Source organism: Calonectris borealis, chromosome 1 (genome assembly GCF_964195595.1).
Source record: "Calonectris borealis chromosome 1, bCalBor7.hap1.2, whole genome shotgun sequence".
NCBI lineage: Eukaryota > Metazoa > Chordata > Aves > Procellariiformes > Procellariidae > Calonectris > Calonectris borealis.
This window is the reverse complement of record NC_134312.1, coordinates 97,367,576-97,395,067: the sequence shown is the minus strand read 5'-3', so window position 1 is coordinate 97,395,067 and position 27,492 is coordinate 97,367,576. Positions and strand designations below refer to the sequence as shown.

General features: G+C 44.9%; 1 protein-coding gene across 22 annotated transcripts in view; it reads right to left on the bottom strand.

Annotated features, from left to right (window-relative positions):
- BBX (BBX high mobility group box domain containing) overlaps window positions 1–18,369 on the bottom strand; it is a 148,914-nt gene extending 130,545 nt beyond the window's left edge. For 4 of the 22 annotated variants that reach the window (XM_075168583.1, XM_075168601.1, XM_075168573.1 and 1 more), the window contains exons 1-2: window positions 16,456–16,878; window positions 14,870–14,942 (exon numbers count right to left, since the gene is read on the bottom strand). In XM_075168583.1, the coding sequence (XP_075024684.1) occupies window positions 14,870–14,942; window positions 16,456–16,700 (318 nt within the window). In that variant the 5' untranslated portion in view covers window positions 16,701–16,878. Of the gene's footprint in view, window positions 1–1,136; window positions 1,226–14,869; window positions 14,943–16,455; window positions 16,881–17,572; window positions 17,767–18,243 lie in introns of those variants that run through there. The other 18 variants (XM_075168628.1, XM_075168637.1, XM_075168656.1 and 15 more) reach the window with 15 other exon arrangements.
- Between the last annotated feature and the right edge of the window lie 9,123 nt (window positions 18,370–27,492).

Below are 27,492 nucleotides of genomic sequence, written 5' to 3'. Positions count from 1 at the left end.
AGGAAAAACTCGGTCCAAAAGATGCAAGTTTGGCAGCATTTAAAGAAAGGTCAGCAGTTAAAAAAACCTGATAGTGCTGGCTGGAACTGTAGAGCAATGATGCGGGATAACTCCCATGGGATCTACCGATTTTTACCGATTATGTTCTTAGCTTTCTATCATTTTATTTCACAGTACAGCACACAGATGGCTGGATTTGAAATCAGAAGGTGAACAAGATATTAAGAATTTTCTGTGAAATCGAGTTCTGGTATGCTCAAGACTGTGTGCCAGCTGAGAAAGTGGGACATGCTTAAAACCCATGTCGGCACAGAAGTCCACAACTCTGAGCAGTACTAGCCTAAGAAAAGAAAGCACGGGATCCATAGATTCTCAGTCTAATCTGCTTTAAAAGACAGTCATTAGGTTTCCTTGTTACTGACCTACTACGAAACTACATGTTTAAACTTGGGACCTGAACTACGAAGTGCCTCACAAAACCCCACGCTGCTGCAATGCCTACTTCATTCCAGACCACTTGTGCCAATCCTTAGAGCAAGAAGCTCAGGCTAGAGAGCTGAACTGAACACTCTGAAATATGTAAGTACAAACCAAGCCTGGCCTAAGAAGCCCTTTTGAGCAGTAGGACATTTTAGCTCATGCCTGGAACCAGCATAAATACATTTCTATCACCTTCACACATCTTGGACCACAAACAGAACATGCTTATGCATCCTTGCAGAAGTCACTCTCAGAGAAGTAGGAAGAACGGAGGGCAATATTGACACAGCACTGACTTAAGAGACCCTGGGCTGGAAGAACAAAACACCAGGTCCAAAAGCTCTAACCTACAAGATTATGTTTCTATCATGCAGCACAAGCTCTTAAATGTAGTAGAAGTCGTCTGAATTCAACTTGGATGCTAACAGATTTGGTAAGTTCACAAATACTTAACAAGTAAGCCTGAAATCGATAGATGACAGTTCACTACCATTTTTTCCACCTACCAATATGGAAAAGCAATATATGCACATATACAGGGCAGATATTTTAGTAATAAAGAGATAGCTGGTGCAATAAATTTAACAGTGAGGTAGAAACTTGCAGGAAGTTCAGGAATTCTGTACTTGTTTCTGCCATCAGCCATCTGGTCTTACCTGAACATCCCTGGGTCTACTCTGCAATCTGCAAAACGGGGGTGGTAACACTGGTTCTGAAATGTTTGTAAAATGTAGTTAGTTGATGCCTGTAAGAGTACACAACAGGAGAGCAAAGTGTTATTACACCCTAATATTGTGCTGTTTAACAAAATATGTAACACATATGAATGACAACACCATCTGTGTTCTACAGTACACGCTCTTAAAGACTTTGTTTATATACCTGTTTAGAAAGTTAATTGTTTTGACTCTCTGGTAGGATGAAATGCTAAAAGTCAACCTGAAGTCCACCTCTCTAGAGAAAGAAGCAGGCATCTTTTCTAGATCTTTACAAACGTTAAACAAAACTGAGCCTCAGTGTAAAATTTTCCCCAAGTATTTAATACCACCACAATTAATGCAACTGCTATTTTACCCTATGATAGAGCCTACACATGGTAACAACCCTCCCACCCCCCCCCAAAAAACAAAACAAAACAAAACAAAACACAAAAACAACAAACACTGGACAACTCTTCTCAATTTTCTTCCCTGCTACTCAGTACCAAGTTTTTCTTCCAGAGATTGCACAACACTTTACAAAGGAAGAAGCCATCACCATCCCAAGTTTGTAAATGGAGAAACAGAGAGAGAAAGAAAGAGGAAGCTATCTGCCTGAGATCATGAAGCAAGTTAATGGTAAAAGCGGCAGCACCAGCCAGTGTTTTTTTCTCTTGTTCCATCCAGCACAATTTTCACCCTTTGCTGGAATCCTACGAGGAAGTGCTAACCTTTCATTTGCTTGCTAAAATATAAATGCAGAGTTGGAATGTATTTTCACCATCCCTCTGAATATATTGGAGCTTAAATAGTAAATTTTACTAGATACAGCATTGCGTATGCCCCAGGTCGTATTTCAAGAAGTTCATTCAGCGTTTGGGACACATTTTACTAGAAACTCACTCCAAGATCACTCTTCTTCACTCCTAGCACTATCAGAGTATAATTTATGCATTATTCTATGAATTTGTCTACCTTAGAAAATAGTCTTGTTTCAGCTATACCAGAACAAGTACTATGGCACCAGGATACTAGTCTATACCTAGAAAGGGATTTTGTGTGTGTGTGTGTGTGTGTGTGTGTGTGTGTGCTTCACTTCCACACCAGTTATTATACCAGCATACCTCAAAGGGCAAAAAAGCAAACTTACAGAAATGCAAGCACACCCTTGTGAAAGAGATTTTACTACTTTTTTTGGTCTCCGTAGCTGAAAAAGTTCTAGTGGCACACTGTACCTTTATTCTAAGGTTACTGCATCCATGCTCATACTTTCACCCACACTTGTACAACAGTAAAATTCACACCAATCACCAGTATCATTACACCAGTAAAGTACAGATGATCCTTAAAGAATCTTCACTGAGATTCATGAAGGTTTTCTTACAAGTCAGAATTTATTTCCACTGAAGTCAATAGCAAAGTTCTCCCTGAACTCAGCGTGACAGTGATTAGACCTAATAGGGCACAGCTCCCGGGTAACAGCGTAACTCCTTTTCAGATGGAAAGTGGGAGAATCACACATATGGTTAGTTGCCCCTGTCATTTTTGGGGGTGTGGGGGGAGAAGTACCTGGGAAAGTGACAGAATCTATTTTGCAGACAGTGAATAACACATATGATACTTTGCAAAGGCTCTTCCCCTGCAGCTTACCTTATACAAACTTGGAGCGCTCGGGCTAAGACAGCAAACCTGCCTTTGCACTCCATCTATGCTTGGCTGGAGCTGCCATGAAAGTAGACTGCCTGGCAGCAACACTAGTTTGGTTCAGGACTAGCAGAAAAGCTTCTGGTTGTGAAGATACAATTTTATGGAAGTTCCTGAGTATAAAATTGTTCCAAGAAAAAGACCGGCCTGTCATCTAAATATGGACTGTTGGTGGGATTATTTCACTAAGTTGATCCATCTGACTAACTCTCCAAAGTTAAAGGGAAAAAAGCAAGCTTTAATCGCAGTGGTGGGACCAAACCCCCTGCCCCACTAATAAAAAACAAAAAGGAGTGAGGGTGTCTCATTCTTCTGATCAAGTGTAACTGATGTAGTTACAGCAATATTTTAAACACGCACTGCTCCTAGCTGGTTTTGCCACAATCCCTGTGACTAACACAGCCAAATTCTGTTCAACAGCCTCGGTGGAATTGCACAAGCTCACACCAACTCTGAATTCAGACCAAAGTGAATTTTATATCCAGATTTTTTAGCCTGACCAGTAGCCCATTTCAGTGTAACCTAGCAGGAAAACACTACTAAGCACATGCTGAGTAACAAGCTTCTCTGAGACATCTCAGACAGAACACCCTCAAAGATACCAATTCTCCTGAGAAAATCTTGGCTCAAATACTTATTTTCTGAAAGGGAAGAAAGCCTCAACATTTCACATGTCTAAGGGGGGGGGGGGAAACAAGTTAGAACAAGAATAGTTCAGTCCTATGGAAGTGCAGTAACTATAAAATCAGCCGCATTAGTAAAGCATTCTGTTTAAACACTTATGCTAAACAAGACCTAATTGTTTTAGGGCAGCTTCATAAAACATGGATGCTTCAGCAATAAACAGCTTCCATCAGAAAAGTTGCTTAAATATGCAACTACTTATTTTCTTACTGATCTTGTACCAAATGTATGTGAAAATGAAAATGATGACCCTTTCTGGATCAGTGTTTCACCTTACTTTGGCTTGTTCTCTTCTTAAGAAAAAGAATATGTAATACTCAGTAATTCTCCCATTTCAATTTTTTAAGGAAGATTTTCTTTTTTTTTTTCTTTTTAAAAATCGACTGTTTTCAACATTTGTGACCTACAATAGCATATTGACCCTTGCTTTGATTTTCTTCTAATTTCTATTCAGCTTTCTAATCTTATCTTTTTATATTTAGTTATACCACAATAACTGTTGAGACTTTGAATACCCTATACATCGATACGAAAGAATACAGGAAAAAAGGACAAAGGCAGGATCACCTATGTTTGCGCTGGGGAGAGAAGACCATAAAAACACTTCTTGAAGTATCTAACTCCTCCTTTTTGGGGGGGCAGGGGCAAAATTGCAATATATGAGTAGTTTGTATAACTGTGCCACCAGGCCTCAGGCACACTCTACATTTCTGAGCACAACCCTTCTACTACCTGAGGTCTAATTCTGCATTCCTTAATGGTCACAGATACTGCTACACAGTTCCCCTGCTGCAGAAAAAGTGCATGGAGCTGCAGAGTCAATACGTGTTATCAAGCTCTCTGACTCTGCCCAGATGGTATTAATATTTTGGTAGGGTGGGGGTTAGAATTCTTTACCTGTGTTAGCCCACGGAATTGCTATGACACATTTACCAATTTTTTTATTTTATTTTTTTTCCTTACTCTTTCTTCATCTAATATATTAATAATACATTCAGCATCGAGTAACCAACGTGGTTTCACTTTTTTGTTTCTGGACACCAGTGGTGCTAGATTCATTCCTGGAAGTTATAAAGTCCCCTCTCAACCATTAAAGTCACAATCACATGCCACATAGTCTAGAGGAAATGTTGCAACAGCAATTTTAAAATAATAACTTCAATTTTTTTTTTTTAAGTTAAGTAAATAGACAGGTATCTGTCAATCTATATCTGCTAGAAGCTACAGAGGGGTCTAGCTCCCACAAAAACAGGTTAATATGGCGACAGTGACACCTAGTGAGCTACTCTGCATTCCTTAATGGCAGAAGATACTGCCCAAAGCATCCGTTATTACAACAGAAACTTTGGATAATGGATACTGAAGTCGTCCGAGAAAATACCTTCAGCTTAACAGAAACAGATACAGTTACAAATGAATCCTTTCTGAACAAAGAAATCAGACACAAATTTCAATCAGATGTTTCTGATGCTAAATGTATTTTAATAAAAAATATCTAATTGTAATTTACCTTTAAATTATGACAAACCAATGTTAAGTTCTACTGTAATATTATATAACTCAATTTATATTAAATTAAAAATAAATTACAGATGTTTGATGTCAAAATTATAAACAAAGTTCAAATACTGAACAGGTAAGTCTTCTTCGAAGGACCAAGAACAAGCATTAGGTTTAGAGCTAAGTTACGTGAAAGTAGTAACTTCCACTGCATTTGCGGAGAAGAAGTCTTTGCTCCATGAGTCACTTAGTGGAGTTTGGTGTAAAGCTGAGAAACTAACTGGGAATTGAAAAAGCAAGATCACTTGTTTTCCTCCTCATCTGAGAAAGCAAAGCAGAGAAGTTTGAGTTCTACTAGTTCTAAAAGCTTGCGTTCGGTTACACTGGAATCGGTTACCTTATTAGGGATAATACTTTACTAACATTTTAAGTGCAAACTCTATTTGCATCAACTTGCGTGCACATGTGTGTTTGTGCATCTGTGTAGCTTTATTAAATAGGACATTTCTAAAGGTCACAATTAAAAAAAAGCATAATTTGTCATGTCCTAAATCAAAACTTTCTTAACAGTTGCAAACTAAATAAATGCATGTAAGCCATGTAATCACTTAGAAAGTGTGCAGGCATACAGTGCATCCTCTGAACCAACAAAAAAGTAGTGCCAAATTTAGTGTAAATATAATGTATTTAGCAACATATTTTAACAGTCTACCAATAGAGATTGCTTCTGAGAAAACAAATACAAAAATACCAAAGCAAAATGAGATTAAAAGCACCGATTTAAACCAAGTGTTTATTGACCAAAATCATTATTTACATCAGTTTAATAAGCATAACTGGAACGTCAAGGCATCAGACACGTAAACGTACGTACAGAGAAGCTCACAAGGGCCAAGGAATACGAGGTGTAAAAACCTCCCTGCTTTCACTGTGCCTGCCCCCACTCTCTCCTTCAGCCCTGCTCAATCTCTGCAAAGCCTGTTAGCGCTCCACAAAACACCATCCCCCACTCACAAAGATTTTTTTTCTCTAGGATCCTTGAATAAGAACACGTACTGTCCTCACTGGAAGACCTGCACCGTGCCCTTCTCTCCTGCGACCAATTGCATGGGGATGTCTGTGATGATTGCCTCGCCTCCCGTTTTGATTTCTCTCTTTCTATCTCCCTAAGTGAAGAACAACAGTAAACTTCAAATGCAGCCCTGTGGGTCCACCCAGGAAAGCAAGACTGCACACAGAAACTAGATGGCCCGTGGCACAGAAACCAGCAGGACAATGCTTAGACACAAGACAGTATCTGGCCAGTTTTCTCAGGTGCTTCCCTCCTCGCGCTCCAGCATCCTCTCAGGCACTTTGGCCCCATCGCCACGCGGCGCAGCGAAACAGAAAGCTCGACAGAGACATCCTCAAGAGTCCACTTCACTATATAAATAAATAATCCGTTTCCTCCAGACAAGTCTCTCAGGAGGGCAGGATCTTCCTTTGCTGACTGAAAACCAGGAAGACTTTGCAGGCACGCAGGCCCACAGCTTTGCTTGGAGCTCCCACCTGAACAACAGGTCAGCACTGAGCAACAGCAAACCCAGCGGAGATTCCAAAACTTGCAACTGAGCATCCAGGTACCTTTGACAGCTTCCTCCGAAGGAAACTGACAGTCCAAACTGTGGTGAGGGCCCTGACAGTGCAAGATTTTGCCCGGGTCGCTTTTAACCATAGACTTTATTTACCTTCCGCTGCTTTGGTGCACAACGCTGAGGTGAGACAGACGCGCACATGCAAGCGCATACAAGAGATGCAAGGAAAATACTGATTTACTACCAAGGGAAACACTTAAAAGATAATTTTCCCCCTCACACACACACGGGCAATTCTCTCTCATATTAATGAGAAATGGACACATTCAACCAACGGTTACACTTAGCTATCCATAACTTACTTCCCTTATTTAAGGTTTTCTATACTAAGAAATAAAGTTAAAAACTTCCTCCCCTTGCTCTAGTTCTGACACTTGTGCTCTTTATTTAGTCCAACAGTTTTAAAAGAATGGCACTGGAGCTTCTGCTTACTCTTTCGGCACTGGAACCCATTTTTAATCAATAGAACAGAGGAAGTAAATTGTGAATAGTTACTCGCATTAATATATCTGCTATCAGTTTTGTCATTCTTCATTTTGCAGACACCAAACTTCCCCCCTATAAACACCTCTGTTTCTCCAAAAGCAGCTGGAAATTAATGATGCTATTTTTATTTTCTTATTAATTTGTATGCCATAGCTGTGTAATCAGTGCTGGATCATGCTGCAATTTTGCATACTTGTTTCAAAATATTTTATGAGCTCTTGATGACTGATGTTTAACACAATGTATGAAAAAGTATCTCACACAAATTAGAGGGAGGAAATACAAATAAAGACACTTTACTTAAGTAAGAAAAAAAATTACACACATATTCAAACAAGAGGTAAATCCTGAAACTCACAAGTTTGTGGCATGGAGCACTTACTGATTAGAACTGAGCCAGGCAGGAAGGTTGCACTATTCAGTATGAAATCTGGGTAAAAAGAAACCTTTTGCAAAGAGAAAGAACATCTGAAGCCAGACTTACCAATGAAGTGGAGGTGAGAACGCTACTTCTTTCCAAAACTATCACCTCCAACCATTGATCTGCAGTACATCAGAATGCTTTCTTTGCCTAGCCATATAACCAACTTCGGAAGCAAACATACTCAAACAAAATGGCATACGTGACAAAAGACATATCATCTACCAAATGGCATTCTCACGCTTTATGCTCTTCCACCCTCTTCTCATTTATGGGAACTCTGCATATTTCAGCAATGCCTCTTATTCCTAGCCCTTCCTGCGTTGCTCATCATCTGGACAGGGACTGCCTATAAGCTGGTGCACTGATCGCCGAGTACAAGAGGTGCACAACCCTGGCAGGACTACCTGCACATCAATAATTAAGAGTAATGTGAAATGTGCAGCTTTCCTGAGGAAATTACAGGCCACCAGCAACTTCAGGCAGCAGATGTGCGAAGGGGTGCACCTTGCTGATGCAGCTCTGGTTCTGGCTTTTTGTTCAGGAATCCAGTTGCACAGTTGTAGCTGCAGGATTGAGGCCTGCAGTAGCTAAGACAAGATACATTGATGTTCCCGTACTTCACCCCATAAGGGGGACGAAAAAAAAAAAAAAAGAAATCAGCATGATGTTGCTAACTGTAGATCACTGTAGGCATGATGTGGGTCAAAGACCACTTGTGGAAGGCAAATTAAAACATGGCCAACCACAAAAATGCCTTTTTCATCAACCTGGCAAAAAAGAGCAACTTCCCAACTTTCACAGACAGATTTTAATGCAGAACATTACAACGTTTCAGCTACACTGACTTTCGTGGAGTTACTTCACACTGAAGAGGCTGAAATAAGATAAGAAATCAAGTTCTCCCTCACTCCTTCCATTCTCTCCAAACTTCTCTTTATCCAGCTTCATCTCCAAATCTCTCGTGATGTCCTTCTCTTAAATATTGCTTTGACAACCACAAAATAACGCATTCCCTCACATACACAAACAAAAGCCTAGGATTATTTGCTTCATAAAAGAACACACAGGCTGAAGAGTGAAGACTTACTATTTTACCGCAAGAGGTATAATCCTAACTATTACCGTGTGGCATGCCTTACCCACTGCCATGGCTGGATAACTCCTGATTGTGTAGGACATGGGTACAAATGAAAAACAATAAAAACAAAAACAAAAAGAAAAAGACAGACAACTTCTGACAAGGCATATGTTTAAAAGTCCTCACGTAACTGGCAGAAAATACATACTGGGGAAAGAACTGGAAGGTATAGGTCGAAAGCCATCAACCCAATAGCAGTAAAGTACTGCCCGGCACACTCAGCAGTACGCTGTAGTCACCAATCCTTGACCCTGCCTACCAGAGGCACAGGACCAGGTTTAAGCTTTCCTCACTTGAATCCTGCCACGGGCCAGTTCAGCTCTCGTCAACAGCACCAAGGAGCGGGCCTTTAACGTGTGCGCCCGGCCCTGCCACGGGGAACTCCGGGTTTCAGAGCAGCAGGACGAAGCCCCTCCTGAGCGCGTGGATGGCAGAAATCTTCCTGCTGCTACACCGGCGTAAGAGGAGAGTAACCCCACAGCCGGGCATGCAGTTAGTGTGGTTTCACAATGTCTGAAAGCAGACTCCTGAACAATTTGCTACATACATACTGCCTTTCAGAAATTAAAAAAATAACAAAAAAACGAAACAAAACACACCTTCCCACTTCCCCTCAGCAAGGGAAAGTGTAGACAGGACTTGTTAAGCTTCTTGTCAAGACAGCTTCCACTTGAATTAAGTTCCATAGATCCTATGTTGTGCAAGTCCACCGAATTATTTTTATCTTTGCTGAATGAGGCTCTCTGTGACATGAAGGGTCAATAAAATGCTGTTTCTTATTTTCAGCGATTGCTGCATTTTATAAAAATCTCTTATATCGAAACACCCACGTGGAAGATTTCTGACAATAAAATTCCATGCTTCCTAAGCAACTGAATTTCTTAGTGTAGTCTCATAAAATCCTGTTAACTTTCCTTCCCCTCGCTAAAAATTGAAATTTTGTTTTACTAGCTTTCTTTGTACTCGGATACGCCTGAAGCTAGTTTATTTTCACATGCTGAATTGTCCATGCTCATAAGGACTTGCTATTACATTATGCATTTGTGTGCTATAAAGGAAAAGGCATGAACACTGGAAAGTGTCAAAACCATGCTTTTCCTCTTTGTTGATTCGTCTTTTATGTAATCAAATTTATGAATATTAAAAATAATAAAATGCTGCTATCACTGTGAGAATACCACAATTAGGTCTACGCTCAGGCATTAAGTAAAGTATGCTTTCCTCCTCATGTACAACTGCTATTTTAAAATCAAAGTCAAGCCATATTCTCAGTAACAAAACACTACTAATCAGCAAATCTGGAAATCTTACAGGATGAAATATGTTTAGCAGGTTTAGAAATAAAAGTTCAAATTAGTAAGTTACCCTATTTATCACAATACTGCCAGAGTGTCAAAATAACTGCTTCTGTCAATTCCATGTTTCATAACAAAGTTAGTTGTGATTTCGCATTAGATTATAAATATGAAAAATAATTTAATTGTGAAGAACTAATTCAGACCAATGTGTATTTTAAAAACTTCTCTATGAAAACCAATATCTTACTTCATAAAGTTAATACAAGGAAGTTAGTATTAAATAAATAGTGAAATATAATAAATAGTATAATATACACAGCAGCTTAAATACCACGTTTAGTGGCAAAAACTCTTAAGTAAGCTCTCCTCCTACTTTGGACTCTCCTGTCAATAAAAGTAACTGAATTCGAAGTCAGTAACTTCACACTATTCTGAAGGTGGGTTTGTTGTTTTTTGGGTTTTTTTGTTTTTTTGTTTTTTTTTTTTTTTTAAAGTAGCATTATGAATGAAAGTTGAGTATTAGCAAACGATGCCCACCTGGCACAAAATCCAGTGAGGCTACTCACATGTCAAGACAGGCATTTACCAGGAAAGCTTCAGAGTGGTAGCATACACCAAGGGAAAGGACACAAAACTAAAGCGTCAGATGCGGATTTTATTCCATTCCCTGCTAATGCTAATCTGCTAAGTGACTGCAGGCAAGCCTACGCTCCTTCACTGCTTTGTATCTCAGATGCCTAAAACAGAGGTAAAAATGATTGTTCCTTGTTTTGAGGTGTGTGGTTACAGGATGGCTTATGTACTTTGCCAGACAGGACATAAGCACATGAATAAGGCAATGCCTACAACTGCCAATTATTAATAATATCATTATTATTGAGAGAGTAACTTGTGATTTTTTTTTTCCCTTTTCCAAGTAATGCAATCTAACAGCAGCCCTTCAAGCCATTCTTAAAGTAATCCTTATGCTGGTTCAGGTCTTACCCCTTCTGAAACTGTCAAAAAGGGTGACAGCTGTAGGAATCTTTTGTGAAATTCACAGGTCCACTAGTACCAGGCTCACCACATTGCTCTCAGACAGAAACATTGTATCATTACTGATCTTAAAAAAAAAAATAAATAAATAAAAAGGAAGTAAGTCCTAATAATCTTTTGACATAAAACAGAATGAAAAAGCTACTGACAGTGATACCCCAGGAAAGGGGGGGAGGAAACATGGTAGAAGGAAAAGAGATAAAGTTAATACTACAGAAGTCAGAAAGTGACTTTTTCCTGTTTCTTCTCAAAAATATTTTGAAGTACATATGACTATTATTTCAATCCAGCTCTATAGTCTCCTAAGTAATAAAGAAAACATAAATTATTAAGGCTACAGTAAGGTAAAACAGTATCCATACTGCTTTGAAACCAACTTAATTAACTTAGGAAAACTGTCCCAATATATGGGCACCATACGATTTAATGATACAGGGAAGTATCCTTAGTCTCCATTTGCAGGTGGCAAAGGGACATATGGCTGTGCTTCCAAGAGTAAACTCTGACCCTGGAAGCCACCAGCGGGCCACGGCAGTGCCGCTGACTCCACCAGCGGCTGCAGCGGCCGCCCCCGTGGCAGGGCACAGAAGTTCGACTTGGGTCCAGAATTTGGAAAGCGGCCTCTGGTTTTGCCAGAGCTCACAGAGACGGCCTGTGGCGCACACAGAAATTAAAATCCGAGTTTCATTTCAGTTCCAACTGCAATTTATAGTACCTTCCTCCACCAAGGAGCCGCCTTCAAATAAACAGGGAGGCCTGAAGACTGCAAGTGCCACGTACCGTCGAAAGAGAGGCGGTGTTTCACCTCCCAGGTGCCCAGATTTCACTGCAGATGTGTTTACAGCTTTCACACAACAGCAGAGCCTTGCAGACCGCAGGTCTCGTCTACCTCACCTGCACCTTCCTGACCGCTACGCGCAGTGGAAGAGTAACTCTCCCCAGCTCACTTGGTCGAAATTTCCTTTCTTCATACCACTCTGCTACCAGCTCTATGCCAGAAGACTGCCCTGCCTAACGCCATGTTGACTGAGCTTCAGAGACGTTGCGCATCCTCAGCCCGCAGACCACGAGCGGCAGCAACCTGGAATAACTTTAGGCTCTGAATACGAGCAATCGTATCAGTGAATTTAATAAGACTTGTCATGTGCTTAAAGATATTCACATGCTTACAGGATCGCAAGCTATGGAACCACTAATTTACGAACAAAGTGTATTAAGATCATTCTGGATGAAAAGGAAAAATGTTAGCTATAAAATAACTGCACGATTACCTCTGATATTTTATGTGGCAAACTGACATTTAATATCTTTAATTATTCACATAACAGCTATGAAAGAGAAAGGTTTTCTTCCTTGAACAGGAAAATAAACATGGGCAAATTCCTTTCACCATCACTCCTACACTCCTTTCCTAAATAAACCTCCTGCTGAAACCAATGGAAGTTTTGCAGGCGATGGGTTTACAGCAAGCAGCCCCAAAAAAACTCAAAAGCGTCAAGGGCAAGCTTCCTAAATATTTTGAGTTTACCTCAACACAGAAACCAGTTACGTTTCTGCTAAATTATGTGTCTGCTTGAAATGGTTTATCAACTTGCTGTGCCAAGAGGGACGTGAGTATGCAACGAACTTTTGAGACCATGGATCAGTTTTTGAAGCATTCACAAGGCCCCTTGCTAAGCGGCTCACCCCCTTGTAGCTTGTGACACACCAGCACTGCACCCGGCACTTGTTAACCAAGACCAGAACCCAGGTGTCTCTCCTGTACGTCAAGACTGAATTACTAAACTCCATTTGTGAACAGTTACTTTACTGAGAACTGTATAATAAAAGAAATCTTCCCTTTTACCAAAATAAAAGCTTCCTGAAGTAAGTGGAAGTTTCTAGTCATGGCCAAATTTAATGAAATCTCTATTCTCACCTTAACTAGGCACCTTATTTTTATTACCTTTTTTAAAGCTATGAGGAAATGTATTTCTCTGCTTCCTCTAAAGCTTCTATTATGCCTTTTTCATCAAAATATACCCTACGCTTCTTTTTGTTGGAATTTGTTCACGCCAGTTCAACATCAGGTAAGACCGACACTTAGCACTACGCACCAAATCGAGGTCCGCTCCTCTTAAAGTTGTGGGCAGATTACGATCACCACTTCATTTCTAGGATCAAAATTCTACACATCCAGAAGACTTCATCACATAAAACTAAAACCAGATAATGACTGAAGATACTACCTGAAGCAAGGTCCCTGAGCTACTCTTGTTCAGCACCCCTTATTATTACTTCAAATAAAGAAAAAGTCCTTGGCACTTATAGCACTCTGATCTGACTCTTACTTGAAAACACGGAAAACTAAGTTCAGAAATCAGTGCATCTGTATTCAGCTCTGAACAACGGTTTGAAGCCTATCTGCCAGTTTTTGAATTTCCCAATGTGTTTTTACTTTGTAAAAATTGTTGCACCAATTACTCTACACAGAACATGATCCTTGTCAGTAATGCTATAAAACTGAAAGCAATATTCTCCTATGCAACTAGTCTGTCATAAAGAATTTCAGTAATTTAATTTGGTGTTTATACTCTCAGACCTACATATACCAACCTCACCGCCCACAAAATCCAAAAAACTGAAATTTGGGTGTAATTCTGCAGGAACTGGAGAACAGGCAGAATCCTCCCTCCGAACCATCTCCCCACAGTGGTTATCCCAGCCTTAAGACTAGTTTTGTGGTCGTAATATCACACCAGAACAGCTGCTCCCAACAGCCCCCTTCGAGCTAGCACGTTTGGGACCATCACTTATCCTATGTCTGCTATACACTGCTTGGAAAAGGTCAAAAGTATGTTATTAATCATTAGCATTTATGAGTACTAAGCTTACCCTAAATACATGTCTTGTCTTGTTTTTAATTATGTACACAATAGTACCATAAAAAAAAATTTACCTCCCACTTCCCCATTTTGGGCCAAATGCAGTTCAGTGCCACCATGGGCAACTGCGTGAGAAGGGCTCCAAGTGCCACTCATTTTATGTCATCTACGAATGTGACCCCACAAATTTAGAACCTCTTCTTTAAACTACCACTTCTACTTCAGCTTAAAAGAAGTCAAACCCTTCAAAAGGTGTCAAAACTTTTCCAAGCATACAGATAAAAAAAAGGTTGTGTACCTGAAAGCTTAGGAATACTAGCAAATTAGTCACTAAGATTAATCTTTCAAATTGATAGGTACCTGCATTAATCAATGCCAAAAGAAAAAACAGTAACACAGAAAGAGCATGGCTGGAATTCTAATTAGCTCTCCATTTACGTGTTAAAACTGAACTAACTCCTGCTGCAGTAGTATTACAGTTCTGCTAAACTTCTCACTGATTCTTGACCTCCAGAGATTTCTAGTTACCCATTCTGTTTATATTTTCGTATTTTTCCTACCACTGAATTTTAAAAGGACTGTACATTCTTCTTAAGTTTTCAACCTGTGTGTTGCACTTTGCATATTCTAATGTTTGGGTTTAAAATTTTTGCCCTAAGTCAATCAGCTGATTACCTTTACAGAACAAGGTTTAAGAAAAAAGAAGAGAAGTGAAGAGGGATCTGAATATGCACAGCCTTTTAATTCTCCCCTACATACAAACTTTGCAATCCAGCAGTTGCTATGAGCACCCAGAGAAGACATGTTTTCTGAGACGCTAAAACCTGGACAAGCATCTTCCACGTAAAAAGCGTCAACACGAGGACCTCTATCTTACCAACAACAACCAAGTTCTTTTTCTGTGTGTACAGTTTACATACTTACCCAAGAAGGCAAATGGAAATTACAGACAGACGAAGATGAAGCTGTCTCAAAGCCTTTGTCATGTGATAGTGACCTATAAAGTATCAAATAAAGGCACATCATCAGCACACCATTATTTTACAATATTGCAACTCACCACAACGCCAACAAGAGGAGAAATCCCAAAACTTGCAACTTGCTTCCTCCTCACCGCCACCCCAGATAAGTTGTCATTAAAACAAGATGACAGTCGCAGGAAACCGTAAGGAGCAAACAAAAGATGCACCGTGTCTTTAAAGGGCATTAGGACTGGGCAAATGGAGCAAATCATCTGAGTGTGCATCAGCAGGGTGGGTTATTTTTCCTCTGTGTCTCTCGTACACACGGATGCATGTTTATGCGCGCACGCAGACACATATCCGTACACACAGGGATGCATCACATAATTATTTACATGCACACACAGAGAAACACACATGCATTATCAAAATAAAAGGCAGAAAGTTGACCACCATCTGCAAGGAGGCATACATAACAATAACCCCCGGGAACTTACACAAGTGAGCGATCAATCCCCGCGCGTGGATAAGCCAAACAACGCAAAATTAACAACAAGAATAAGCCGCCAGACTGCAGGTACGAGATCCACCCGAGGAGACAGACAGACAGACAGAGGGACGGACGGAAGGCTGCAGCGCCGTAACAGTTTCAGGTAATGCCCGTTCCCCCCCGGCAGAGCCCAGCCGAGCCGCCCGGAGTCCTGCGACCGCCCAGCCGGCCCCTCCGCCACCGCAGCCCGCGGGGAGAGCGGCGAGACCCCCGGCCGCCGCGGGGGGAGCGGCGTTTGCAGCCGCCGCCCGCCCGCCGCCCACCCCCGCCCGTGCAAAGTGTAGGGCCACCGGAATCCGGGCTCCGGGGTGGGGTGGAAAGAAAAGGTATTAAATATGGAGAAAGACCGCCGTGACCCAGGGTTTTCCCGTCTCCCCCCCGCCCCCGGTCACCATCAAGTTTGCATCTTAGTTACAAAATGTCGATCTTGAAGGCTGACAAGACACAGGGAGAGGGGGAGAGAAAGAGAGAGAGAGTGTGAGTGAGTGAGAGAGAGAGAGAGAAGAGAGAGTCCATCTTGCTTTGAGGGGGGAGGAGAGGAGCAATAATGCAGCGCATAAATCTCACCCTCCCGGGGGAAAAGTCTGCACAACACCTTTGGGGGCGGGCGGGCGAGCAGGGAAGGGGCGGCGGCGCGGGGAGGGGGCGCGGGGGGCTCCCCGGCCCTCCCAGCTGCCCTCCCCGGCGGGATCTGGCGAGGCAGGCTGGCAGCAAACACCTCCCTGCTGCTCCCCTCCTCCTCCCCGCGGGCCCGGGCGATGATCCCGCTGCTGCCGCCGCCGCCGCCGCCGCTGCCACCGGGGAGGAGGTGCCGCCGCCGCCGGGAGAGCCACATGGAGACCGGCACCCCGTCCCTGCCCCGGCGGCCGGGCCGGGCCCCTCCGCCGGGCTGCGGGACTTGGACGTGTCACCAGCAGGACGGGCAATGGTTTCGGCGCCCCAGGCCCGAGTGACCACCGCCGGCCTGGCGGCGCCCCGGCCTCCCCGCACACACTCACCTCCGGAAAAAAACTTTTAACCGCGGGCCTCCCCCGGAAAAAGTGGCGAATCCGCCCCGCACACGGTTAAAGCCCCGCGGCCCCCCGGCTCGGCTGGCGGCGAGCGGGGGAGACCCGGGCACGGTCCTTCCCCGCCCCGGCGGGGAGGGAGGGAGGGAGGGAGGAGGCAGGCAGGCAGGCAGGCAGGGAGGGAGGGAGGGGGCGGGCAGCCGCCTGCCGGTGCCTCTCGCCCCGCCGCCGTACATGTCGCCTCGGCGGCTCTCGCATCGCTTCGTTTTACCTTCCTCATTCAGCGGCGGCGGGCTGCCACCGATATTTCTAACGCAAACCTGCTGCCGTGCGGCGCCCGGGATTAACGCGATTGCCTCCCTTCCCCTGCCTCCAACCCTTCCTTCCCCGTCCTCCTCCTCCTCCTCCTCGCAAACCTACACTGGATCGGCTCTCCTCACAGCCATGCAAGTTTCATACATTGCAAATAAACCCGAGAGGAGGAAGAGCGAAGCGGCTGCCGGGGGGGGAAGGAGGAGGAGGAGGAGGAGGAGGGTTGCTTTCTGTAATTTACCAGCGACCCGATCTCGCAGCAGCAAATAACAGCCGAGCACCCATCCGGCTCCCGGCGGCGGAGAGAGCCACCCCCGAGGCGGCCGCCCCCTCCCCGGGGCGCCCCCCGCCAAGTTTTCTGTCATCGCGACCACCCAATGTCACAACTTACCTTCAGAAATAGGACTTCGCGCGGCCGAGGCCTGCCGCCGCCTCCCCCCCGGCCCCCACCCGCCTCCCTTTCTCCTTCTCCACCTTAAACTTATTGACACAACATAATCCCACATCCACGCGAAACCCCGGCAGGGCCGCCCGCCCCCGCCCCCCCGCTGCCCACCGGGGCCGCTGCCGCCGCCCCGGGTGCATCGCCGATGACTACCGGAAAACGCACAGCCCAACTCTCCGGCCGAGCCCGGCCGCTGTTGTTGTCGGGGTCGGCGCCGGGGTTTTTCCTCCCGCCTCCCCCCACCCCGCCCCGTGCGGCCGCCGGATCGGCTCCCTCGCCCTCTCCGGTTTTATATCCCCCCCTTCTCCCGGCAGCGGCGCGCAGCCCCCCCAGGCCGGCGGCAGCCGATACCGATCCGCGCACTCTCCCCCGCGCCTCGCCTCGCCTCGCCGCCCCTCGGGATGAAGTTTCGTTTCTGCCTGCCGCGATTTCTCTGTCAAGTCTCCCCGGAGGCACACACCGAGCAGCGGCCGATGGCTAGCCCTCCTCCTCCTCCTCGCCCTCCTTCCCCTTCCTCCCTCCGCCGCGGCCGCCGCTGCTCTTGCCTCTCTCTCTGTGGCGGCGAGAGGTGCCTGGTTTCAAACGCAGCCTGGCACTGGCTGGCCTACCCCCGCCGCCTGCTTCTTCTTCTGGGGTTTGTTTTTTTTTTTAAATGCACTGCGCTGCAACGCAATTCACCTCGGCCCCCCCCCCGGGTAAAACACCCCCGGTCACCCCTGCCCTCCCGGCCGGGCGGAGGGCTGGCGGCACCAACCCACCCGTCCTCCCCTGCCCAAACTTTCCAACGAAGGCAGGGCTGACGAGAGGGAGGAAAAGTGACTGGGAGCAGCGGCAGCCGCCGCGCAGGGCAGGGGAAGCTCCACGCCTCCCTGCCGGCCGCCGCCGCCGCGGGGGGGGGCCGGGGGGCTGCCCCGCCGCTGGGGCGCGGAGGGGAAAGTGTGGGGCGAGGGCACCCCTCTCCCTGCCTGCCGCTGCCCGTCCCCCTGCTGCCCGGTGAGGGGCAGCGGGCGGCGCGCACTCACCTCGGCGGGGCCGGCGGGCGGGCGGGCAGCGCGCCGCTGGGCCGGAGCGAGGCGCGGCGCGCAGCGGAGCCCCTCCGCCTCGGCGCCCGCGGAACGCGGCTCCACACAGAGCCATGCAACCCGGGCAGCGCCACAACACTCCCCGGGATATAAGGCGGCCCGCCATTGGCCGGCGGGCTGAGGGACGGGCTCGCCAGCCATTCAGCGGCGCCGTTACACCCGCGGCCCGCGAGGGAGCCGCTGGCGCACACACTCCCCGCACACACTCACACAAAGATCGTCGCGCTGCTCTTCACAGTGTTTGAGGAGCCGGCGGCGGCGGCGGCGGAGCGGGGCAGGTAGCGGGGGCGGCCGGCCGCCGGCCCCCGGCGCCGAGGGGAGCGCGGAGCCGCGCCGGCCACAGTGCCGGCAGCCGCTGTCCATTGGCCGCCCGGGGAGGGCTGCGAGAGTAAACTACGCCTGCCCTCGGCAGCGCCGCGGGGTAACGGCCGCGGCGGGGTGCGGGCGGCGGGCACGGCCCGGCCCGGCCCCGCTCGGCCCCAGCCCCGGCCGTCCCCCGCGCTGCCCCCCGATAACTTACTCTGTCGAGTTGGGCGGGTTTCATTCAGAGGCCGAAACGCGGCGAGCAGCGAAGTTGAGGGAGGCAGCAGTGCATCCGCACAGCCCCGGTTTGCTCGGGGAGTAAACACGGGAAGCCAGCCCCGCGGCACGGGGGGGAGCCGGGCAGACGGGCCGAGGCCCGGCGGTCGCCCCCTGACCTGGCGAGAGGGTTTCAGGCAGCGGCGCTGCACGGGGATGGGGCGAAGCACCGCGCGGTGCCTACCGCCTCGGTAATCCTCGCCCAAACGTGGCGGAGAGGCCCTCGCCGGCCCGGCATCGACAGCACGGCAGTCTGCACATCAGCTTTCCATAGAAGCAGCGGGCACTTGTTTGGCAGAACTAGTAAAGCGTAACGCTGGTGGCCGCGTCGTGCTCCGTGTCCTGCCCTGTTCTCTGCCCTGCACCTCACAGCCGTTACCAGCCACATGGATGTGAAACTCATCTGAGAATTCGTGTGACTCGCAGGCTGGTGCGGACAAAGCGACAGTGTGAGGCCAGCAGCTTTTGGGTGACTGCGTGGCGATTGTGCTGACGGGTGTTCGAAAAGCCCTGCGGAAATGTAGTCTAACTTTTTTTGGAAAAGCTCCTTTCTCTTGCAGGACTCAAACGCAACATGAAAGCGTACTGTGTACACTGACCTGACGTATTAATGTTCGCAAGGGTTTGAATACGTGCAACATGAGATCTTTATGTGTTCTAAGGAGAAAACACATGGCATTTATTCTTACAGTTAGGAAGCACTAATTTTTGTGTGGCACTGTCTCCAGGTGGGACTCGGACTTCAGTCAGCAATTGGCATATTAAAAAAAAAAGGTCAGAAATAATTATAGTAGTAATAACAATGAAAACTGAAGTTTTTCCAATTTTTTCCAATCGAAGAGCAATGTTTCTGCTTCAAAACGACTTTACATATCCAACACCCCAAGGATGTTGCAGAGTTTATTCCGTATGTTCTCTGTCCTTAGCTTTTTTCCATTGTGGTATGGCAGATTTCAGCATCTTCCCGTTGCTTGCCTACTCTTCTTTCACATTTTTTTTCCCATCTTTCTTTATGGCAGAATTATGTTAACTGTGAAATAATATTTCTTATGTCTGAATAAAATGGTGGGGTAAAGTACAAGCTGATTTTAGAAAATTAACTTGTATCTGTGTTTCTGAGAAGTCATGTTAAATTAGCGCACACATTTTTTGTTAAGATGCGAGAAAAGTATTCTAAATGCCCCACGGTCTTGCTTGTTGTAAGCAGGGTTGGGTTAGTGCCTGACTAATATAAAAATAACAGGATAAACATATGCTATAATCAATGCGTTTTACCTCATTTTTTCATTTTCAGTGCTAAGAAAGCAGAGCTGACCATCCATCTGCTGGAAGTCAGGTGCATGTCAGGTGTCACAGGTCGGGACACTGGCAAGTGAAGGCACACAAATTTCATTAGTCACGTTTGAAAAGGTTGGCCTAATTTTCAGGCAGAGCTTCCTCCTATGATTTGTAGATTGTGAAGGTCTTTGCAGTCGTAGGTAAGCAGCACCTTTTCAGTATGCGTAAGCAGTTGCCAGTAAGAGGCCTCAGCCAGACAGTTAAAACTTACATGGTATAATTTCTTACTTCTCAGTATTAGTGCCTTGTTTCTTGGGTTCTTTTACCCATGTGAATGATAGTACATCATGGAGCCTCTCATACCTCTTCATTGCTAAAATCCTGCCAAAGTAGGTAATTACTGAGCAATATAAGTGATGTAGATGATTGATAGTAAACATGAAGTTCATTTTAAAGGGCGCTTGATTTTGTTGTTAACAGGACTCTCTATTACACTTGATGCTTTTACTGGCCATTGCAGAAAAGAGGTCAAGATAGGGACACCTTGCATATAATGTAGTTGTTTACAGCTATACGAAGTGGATATACAGTGCTACTAATTAGAACAATCGTGTTTTGTGTCCACTTTGTGCAGTTACAAATGACTTCATGAGTTGCAAGGCAGCCACGTATTAGGCCTGTAGAAGCAGAAGTATTTTGTCACCCTTTAAGAGAGGTGAGTAAGCTAAGGTACGCTGGTATGGTCAGAAAATAAAATGCTTGAGTTTCCACTGCCTTTGATTTACTGTGTCCATAGTGAAAGAGAGGACTGTATTTTCTTGGGCCATCAATCCAGGACCTTCTGCAAACACTGAGGTCATGAGGGATGGAGGGAAAGGATAGTAAATATTTCTGGGTCTCCGTTTCTCTATATATGATTTTAAGCAAATTAATCCCTTTGCATGCCCACTTGGAGATATTTCTGGCTTTAGTCACTCACTGTTATCAAGAGTTATAAGGTGCTAGCCAGAGTCTTTGAGGAATTTTTGAAGGACAGCGAGTGCTGAAATTTTTAAAATTGTATGGTGCTTATTAGTTGTTTTAAAACTATGCACTTCCAGTTGCATTTCCAGATTTTTCTGCAGAAACTTGTATCATCAGGTGGTACTTTTCTGTCACTTCTGTGTAACTAGTATTAGCTCTTAAAAGAATGATGCCCCGACCCTACCTTGTGGACTGCTCACAGGTACTCCTGCGTACAGCCAGCACTCTGCTGGAGTCGATGCAGTGCAGCACAGATAAAGCAGTCTGCTCAGATGCAGATGCAGCAGGATTTGGGGCTTCGAAGTTGTACATTTGTGGCAGTTGTTTGAATTCGTCTGGATTTGCCTGTTTTGCACTCAACTGACGGTGGAGTATCTCCCTCCCAACCGCGTGTCTCCTCTTAATTAGTCCATGGCACAACATAAAAGACGCAAGTAGCCGTGTGTCTATGATATGTCAAAAAGGGAAAAAAATACTTCCAACAGCTTTGTTGTTATTTAATAACAACAGGAAAAATAATAGCATTGATATAAATAATAGTAATCGGGATTTGTTCTGTTCCCTTCCTTTGGGGCCTGCCGTGGAGCTCACTAACGTCGGGGAGGGGGCCGAGTTTGGTCCTTGATTGCCATTTTCTGTCCTCCTCCTGCCCACGGCGGAAGCTACCTGCTGCCTGTGGAACCGAGCTGACCACTGGTAGCTCTTCCGGGCTGAGATAGACGTGTGCTTCCATGGCCGTTTTAAATGTATTCAGATAATAAAAAGGAAGCTTGGGCTAGCCAGCTGCAGCCTGAGCCTGCAGGCCCTGGGTCCCTTTGAGCTGCTACCATGGCTGACTACAAGTGACGGTTGTCATGTGAGCAGGGAAGGAAGGCCATAAGGCAACTCTGGGAGCATATGCTTTATCTGCGTTAAGCTTTGCACACAGCCTGGGGAGAAGCATGGGGAAGAAAGGGTGAGGCAGATGCAGCCTTATGGAGCCTGTCCCACCTCTGTTGCTTTTTTCCTGTGGCTTGTGCCCACCCACAGTCCATGGAATAGCGTGGCATCCTCCAGGTTAAAAAACGCTGGAGCAGGACAATGCCTTAGTGGGCCTATTTTCCTCCCCAATGCACTTGTATAACGTGGTAACATTAATAGCAATTTATGTGCAAGCACTGAAGGGAGGAGGCATTTTATCTGAACTAAAGCTGCAGAATATCCACTTTAGAGTAGGAACAGAGCTACAGGATCAGTGCAGGACAGCCATTCTTCAAGAACCACACTTTTAGGAAGTTATTGTTCCCACCTCAGCCCCTTTTAGGAACACTTTCAGTTTCTTGAGAACTCAACAGAAGTTTGTAGAAGTCAAAGAAAGGGCCAACTTGTTCTGTTGGTTTCTCTGTAGGAGGGCATTTCTTTGCTCCTATTCCTTACTCCTATTATTTCACAACATTAAAATAATCAGGATAATTTCTTCTTCATAATTTTGAGATGCTGCTTCTGAACGTTCTCTTTCTATATCTGTGCATCTAATTCCCACTGTCTCCTATTAACTCTTTTTCTTATTTTTTGTGCCTCTTTGTACTAGCGGAGCATTAACAACTGCAATCCTCTGACAGAACCAGTCACTAAGAGTGTTAGATCCTACAAGCAACCTCTGGCCTAAGCTGCTAGCAGTTTCATTTGACAAGTTAGACAAGAGAGTAGGAAGGGAAACAGACAAGTGAAATGACTTGCCGGTAGTCTCACAGCATGGAAGCAGCAAAGTCAGGAATCAAATCTGGGCTTCTAACTTGCAGTGTATTGCTCCGTACATTTCTTTCTCTGTTGCTCTGAGATTTCTCTTTCATAGCGCCTCTCTTTTTCAGAGAAATATTACTACGCCTTGAGGAGCTGTTTACCGTTTTTTCCTGTTTCAGAAGAATTGAGTAATAGGTTAGCCAGAGCATCCAGATCCATTTGAGTCTATCACCTCTGTAAAAACTGCTTCTGATTCTGCAAGACATTTAGGTGTATGTTAAACTAATATATATTAACTACTTTTAACATACTAGTGTATGTGAAATATGCAATGTCTGCAATAATGAAGCAATTGCCTGCTAAGCTCTAAACTCAGTAGATTTTCCTTGTCCTTATACAAGTATACTGCATTACAAAAAATACGTAAATCAGGTCCGACCTGCTCACCTGAGGCTATGTAGCCCATTGAGTTAGTCTAGTCCAAGCAAATCGGTTTCCATAGCCAGTGACACACAAGAGAGCAATGGGTCTACCGTTCACATCCAGTAACTTGGGATTCCTTCTGACTTACTGACGAAGTCCCCATTAAAAGCTGGGCCAAAGGAGAGCAGCTTTCCCACAACCCCACACTTCTGATTTTTGCAGTTACTGCTTTAACTCTCATGTAAACTGCAATTATATTTAACTGCTTTAAGCATAAAATGTAATTGGAACTCATTTTTCAATTTTAGATTGTTTGCCCCTTATTGCATTTCGGTGATATCAAGTAGCTCGCTCCCTCTTCCACCCAAGGGCCTCTTTTTCCTATCTGTTTCTGGTATTATTCAAACATTTATTTGTTTATTTGCTTGTTCTCCTTTTCTGTAAATGTTCATGGTGCTTTAAAGAAACTACAACTCTGTTCTAGTGTCCTCCTCCAACCTCCAATATACCACCAGAGACTTGAAAGCTGCCTCACAAATACTTCCGTCTAGAAGAACAAGGACAATTGAGGAGTAAAAAGTTTTTAGCCTGCTAAGTCCACTGCTTAACTGAAGAGGATGTCATTGAGTCTGTGCTTGACGAGCGGCAAGTCCCTGCGGTGACTCAAGTGAAAGAGCAGCACCCATTAGGTCGGAGCATGAATTCTCACAGCTTGGTGAGCTTCCCAGATGCACATCTCATTGCCCCGCTGCCATGCCTGTAGTTATGTCCATTTTGAGACCACAGCACGCTTCTTTGGCCGCACAGTGCTGCTACCATTTGTAAAGTAAACAAAGCAAGTGACCATTTGACCCTAAATAACAAGAGCATGCATTAGTCACTAAACTACTCAAAGACATGGTATTTGGCTCTTAACTTGTTATATCTAGGGAAATACAGAGCACTGCAAATTTAATATTAGTGATCTTGTTCATCTCTGCAAGGGAGAGGCTTCAAAGAGGCAGAAATCAGAATTTTATTCCTTCAGGTGGTAGTCATGTGAAGGAGTCCTGGCTCAGCTCCTGGCAAAGAGGGAAGAAGCATCCAATCCAGTAGAGCTCAGAGGGAGAGGACCACATCTAGCCTTCCCTTTTTGAGGCATTGCTTCTGGACTTAAAATTATCAGCTTTGAAGAATGATGTAGGGTGGGGAACAAAACTGGATGGGTCTTGAGGCCTTCCAGAAGAAAAAAGAAAGAAAGGAAGAAGAAAACAATTCGTATCTTGGACTAGTGCAACCTACTATAAATATTCTTGCAGGAGCAAGGCTATGCGCTGCTTCAGTGCATCCAGGTGAGAGGCCTCACGAGAGGAAATTAAATCAGAACATTGCATTGTTTCTGTCCCACTGTTTTCTTCTGTTTTAACCCCCACTGGGTTAAAATGGCGAAGAAGGTGAAACTTAAGAAGGGCTGTTCTTTCTGTGTTCCTCCCTGCTCCAACATGAGAATCGTTGGCAGGCCAGCCCATAAGAACTAGCCCTTTTAGAAATACACAGCGTGCCTTCCTGCATGCCTTCTTAATATGGCTTTTCCCTGAAGTCAGCAGGTTCTCATAGCTTTCCCCAGTGCCAGTGCTGTAGCAAGGAAGATATTTTACTCTATAAAGTAGGCAAATTCCACACTGCCAATCCTGCTTGGTTTAGCCCTCAAACACCCATGGTGGGTGTGTATTTCCCTTATTCTGACCGTCTGCAGCTCTAGTTGAAGCATTTATTTGTGTTGAGATCTCTGCATCACTAAAAGTTACAGCCCTCTCTGGTTGTAATGCTCTCTCTCTCCTTATAATTTTATTAGAGGTAAGTGGTGGAGCTGATCCATATTTTAAGTTTTAACTTTAACAGCACAAAATCAATTTGATACCTGGCCCATTTTTTTCAATGGGTGGGTTTTGTCAATTGCTGGTTTAGGGAATTATGTTTATGTATGTGGAGGGAAGGGGAGGTATAAGTACCTGTATTTGCATGCAAAAGTTTAAATTTTCAAATGCTTTCTAAATTAAACATTTTCATGTTTCAATTTTTAAAAAAATCCTTAAAAATCATCAAACGTGAAACATAGCATTTTTAGTGCACTTTCCTGGCCTTCAGTGTCAATTTGCTTCAACGTAAGTTTTTGAAAAATAATCAATCCAGGTTAACACAAGTGATCTGTTGTCCCTTTTTTTTTCTTTAGAACTTTGAGCAATTTGAAAAATCGGTGGTTTGCATAGCCCTGTCTGCATTTTTTTCAAATGGAAGTTGTGGAAGGCATGCAGAGATCTACGGTGAGATTTATGGTCTGTGATGAACTGGGTGTTCATAAAGAAACCTTAAATCTGTGCTGAAGTCCTACTGAGAAGAGCTCAAGTGGTGCATGCTCAGCAGTGCTCAGATTAAGTTAATAATTATTTCCCCTTCATTCTTAAATTTCCAGGCTGACTTGTTGCTTCCACTCCACTTTTCCTGACCATATGAAAACCTTATTTTAAAAAGTACTAGAGCGCCTTACATCCAAACTTAGGCCTCAGTCAAAGGGAGGTTTATATACTCATCTATTGACTTCGAGGGAGCTGTTTGTGCACATAAGGTTAAACCTGTGCATGATCTTGGTTTTTCCAAGAAGACCTGCCTAGAAAGAAGTGACTATGGCTTCAAACGTCTGTCACTTCTGTCTTCCTTGCGAAGCTGGAGCTTTGTGTTGAGATGCATTTCTTGCTCCAAAACTTTACAATCAGTGAATGAGATCCTGACAGCATGCAAAGCAGTGACGCAGCTCTTGTTGACTACAGTGGGATACTCTCCTGCTATCATCAGCTTAGAAGTGCTTCTCAGGATCTCTTATTTTGCAATACAGATGGCAACAGCTAGACTGAAGACCCGTCTGAGATTTCTCAGTCAACCAGTGCTGCACCCCAAATTTTTGTTACTAGAAAGAATTGAGGGAATTGGTTGGTATAATCACATTTGCTTGTAGAGCTTTTAAGTTTATGATTTTTTTTTTTCATTGTGCTTCTGAGTGGGTGTGTGAAGTACCGAAAGCCAAACAAAAATTGCCCCCCACTGGCACGTCTGCATCAAAGATGGTCTCCATATACTTCAGTAACAAGAAAATACTCCTGGTATTCATACTTTTGGGGTACAAAGCCATTTTTATCTGAGGATGAAATGTTGTGTGTGATGTTTGCTAATGGGGACAGAGCTAATGTTTCCTTAGGGAAAAAGCCATCACATCAGTGCTGATGGAAAACTCTTCACAAGGTGGGGTACTGGCCGCTGAGCAGGGTGGCATGTGGAGGTGCACACATCATCTCTAGAGCAGGGAAAACCACCTTGCTCGCTCAACTACTCTTCTCTGCCTGCTGCACGAGAGGCCCGTTGCATTAAATAGGGGTTGTAAAAGCAGATGAGGAAGCAGACAAATTAACCCAGGCCCTCACCCTCCAAGCGTATGGAGGCAGCAGAATGTGGCCCTAAAGATTTTGGGGATGCCATGGTGGGACAGGAGATAGGTTGAGTATCTCCAGCAGCTGAAGTGACAGGTAATGGTAATATCTCTGCATGTATGTGTGCTAACGGTAACAACAGTGTGCACGTATATGTACTGGGCTTTCTACAGAAAATTGCTGACACAGAGGGCTCATAGCGACCTTGCAAAAGGATTCAGCATTAGCTTTAGTGGGCTGTGAGAGAACCTAAAGGTCTCAACAAGCCCTTGCAGGCTTGAGTCACTGAAAAGACAGAGAGAAGAGGAGTGTGCGGCTTTACCTAAGCCTCCTTCTGGTTCAGAAGCAACTAAGGTTCAGGACCAGAGTCTAGTCCCATATCCATTCTTTTACCCATGGTGCTTACATGTAGATTACTGTACTGTCTCCGAACTGTAGGCATTGTATGTTCACCTCATCTCCAAGTGGTGAGAAAGTAGATTGTTATTAGTAAAAAACTGAGGCAGGAAGAGGAACAGTGGCTCTTTCCAACCTGCATTGGAAGACGGTGGCCAAACAGGAGATTAAACTGAGTTTTCCCCAGCCTGAAGTTATAGACATACACCCAGAACCATTGCTGTGCCTATGGGCACCCTGTGAACTGGCTCAGGGATCGTCCATAGCCAGTCATCCTGACAGGATGAGTTCTGGTTTTTTAATGCTC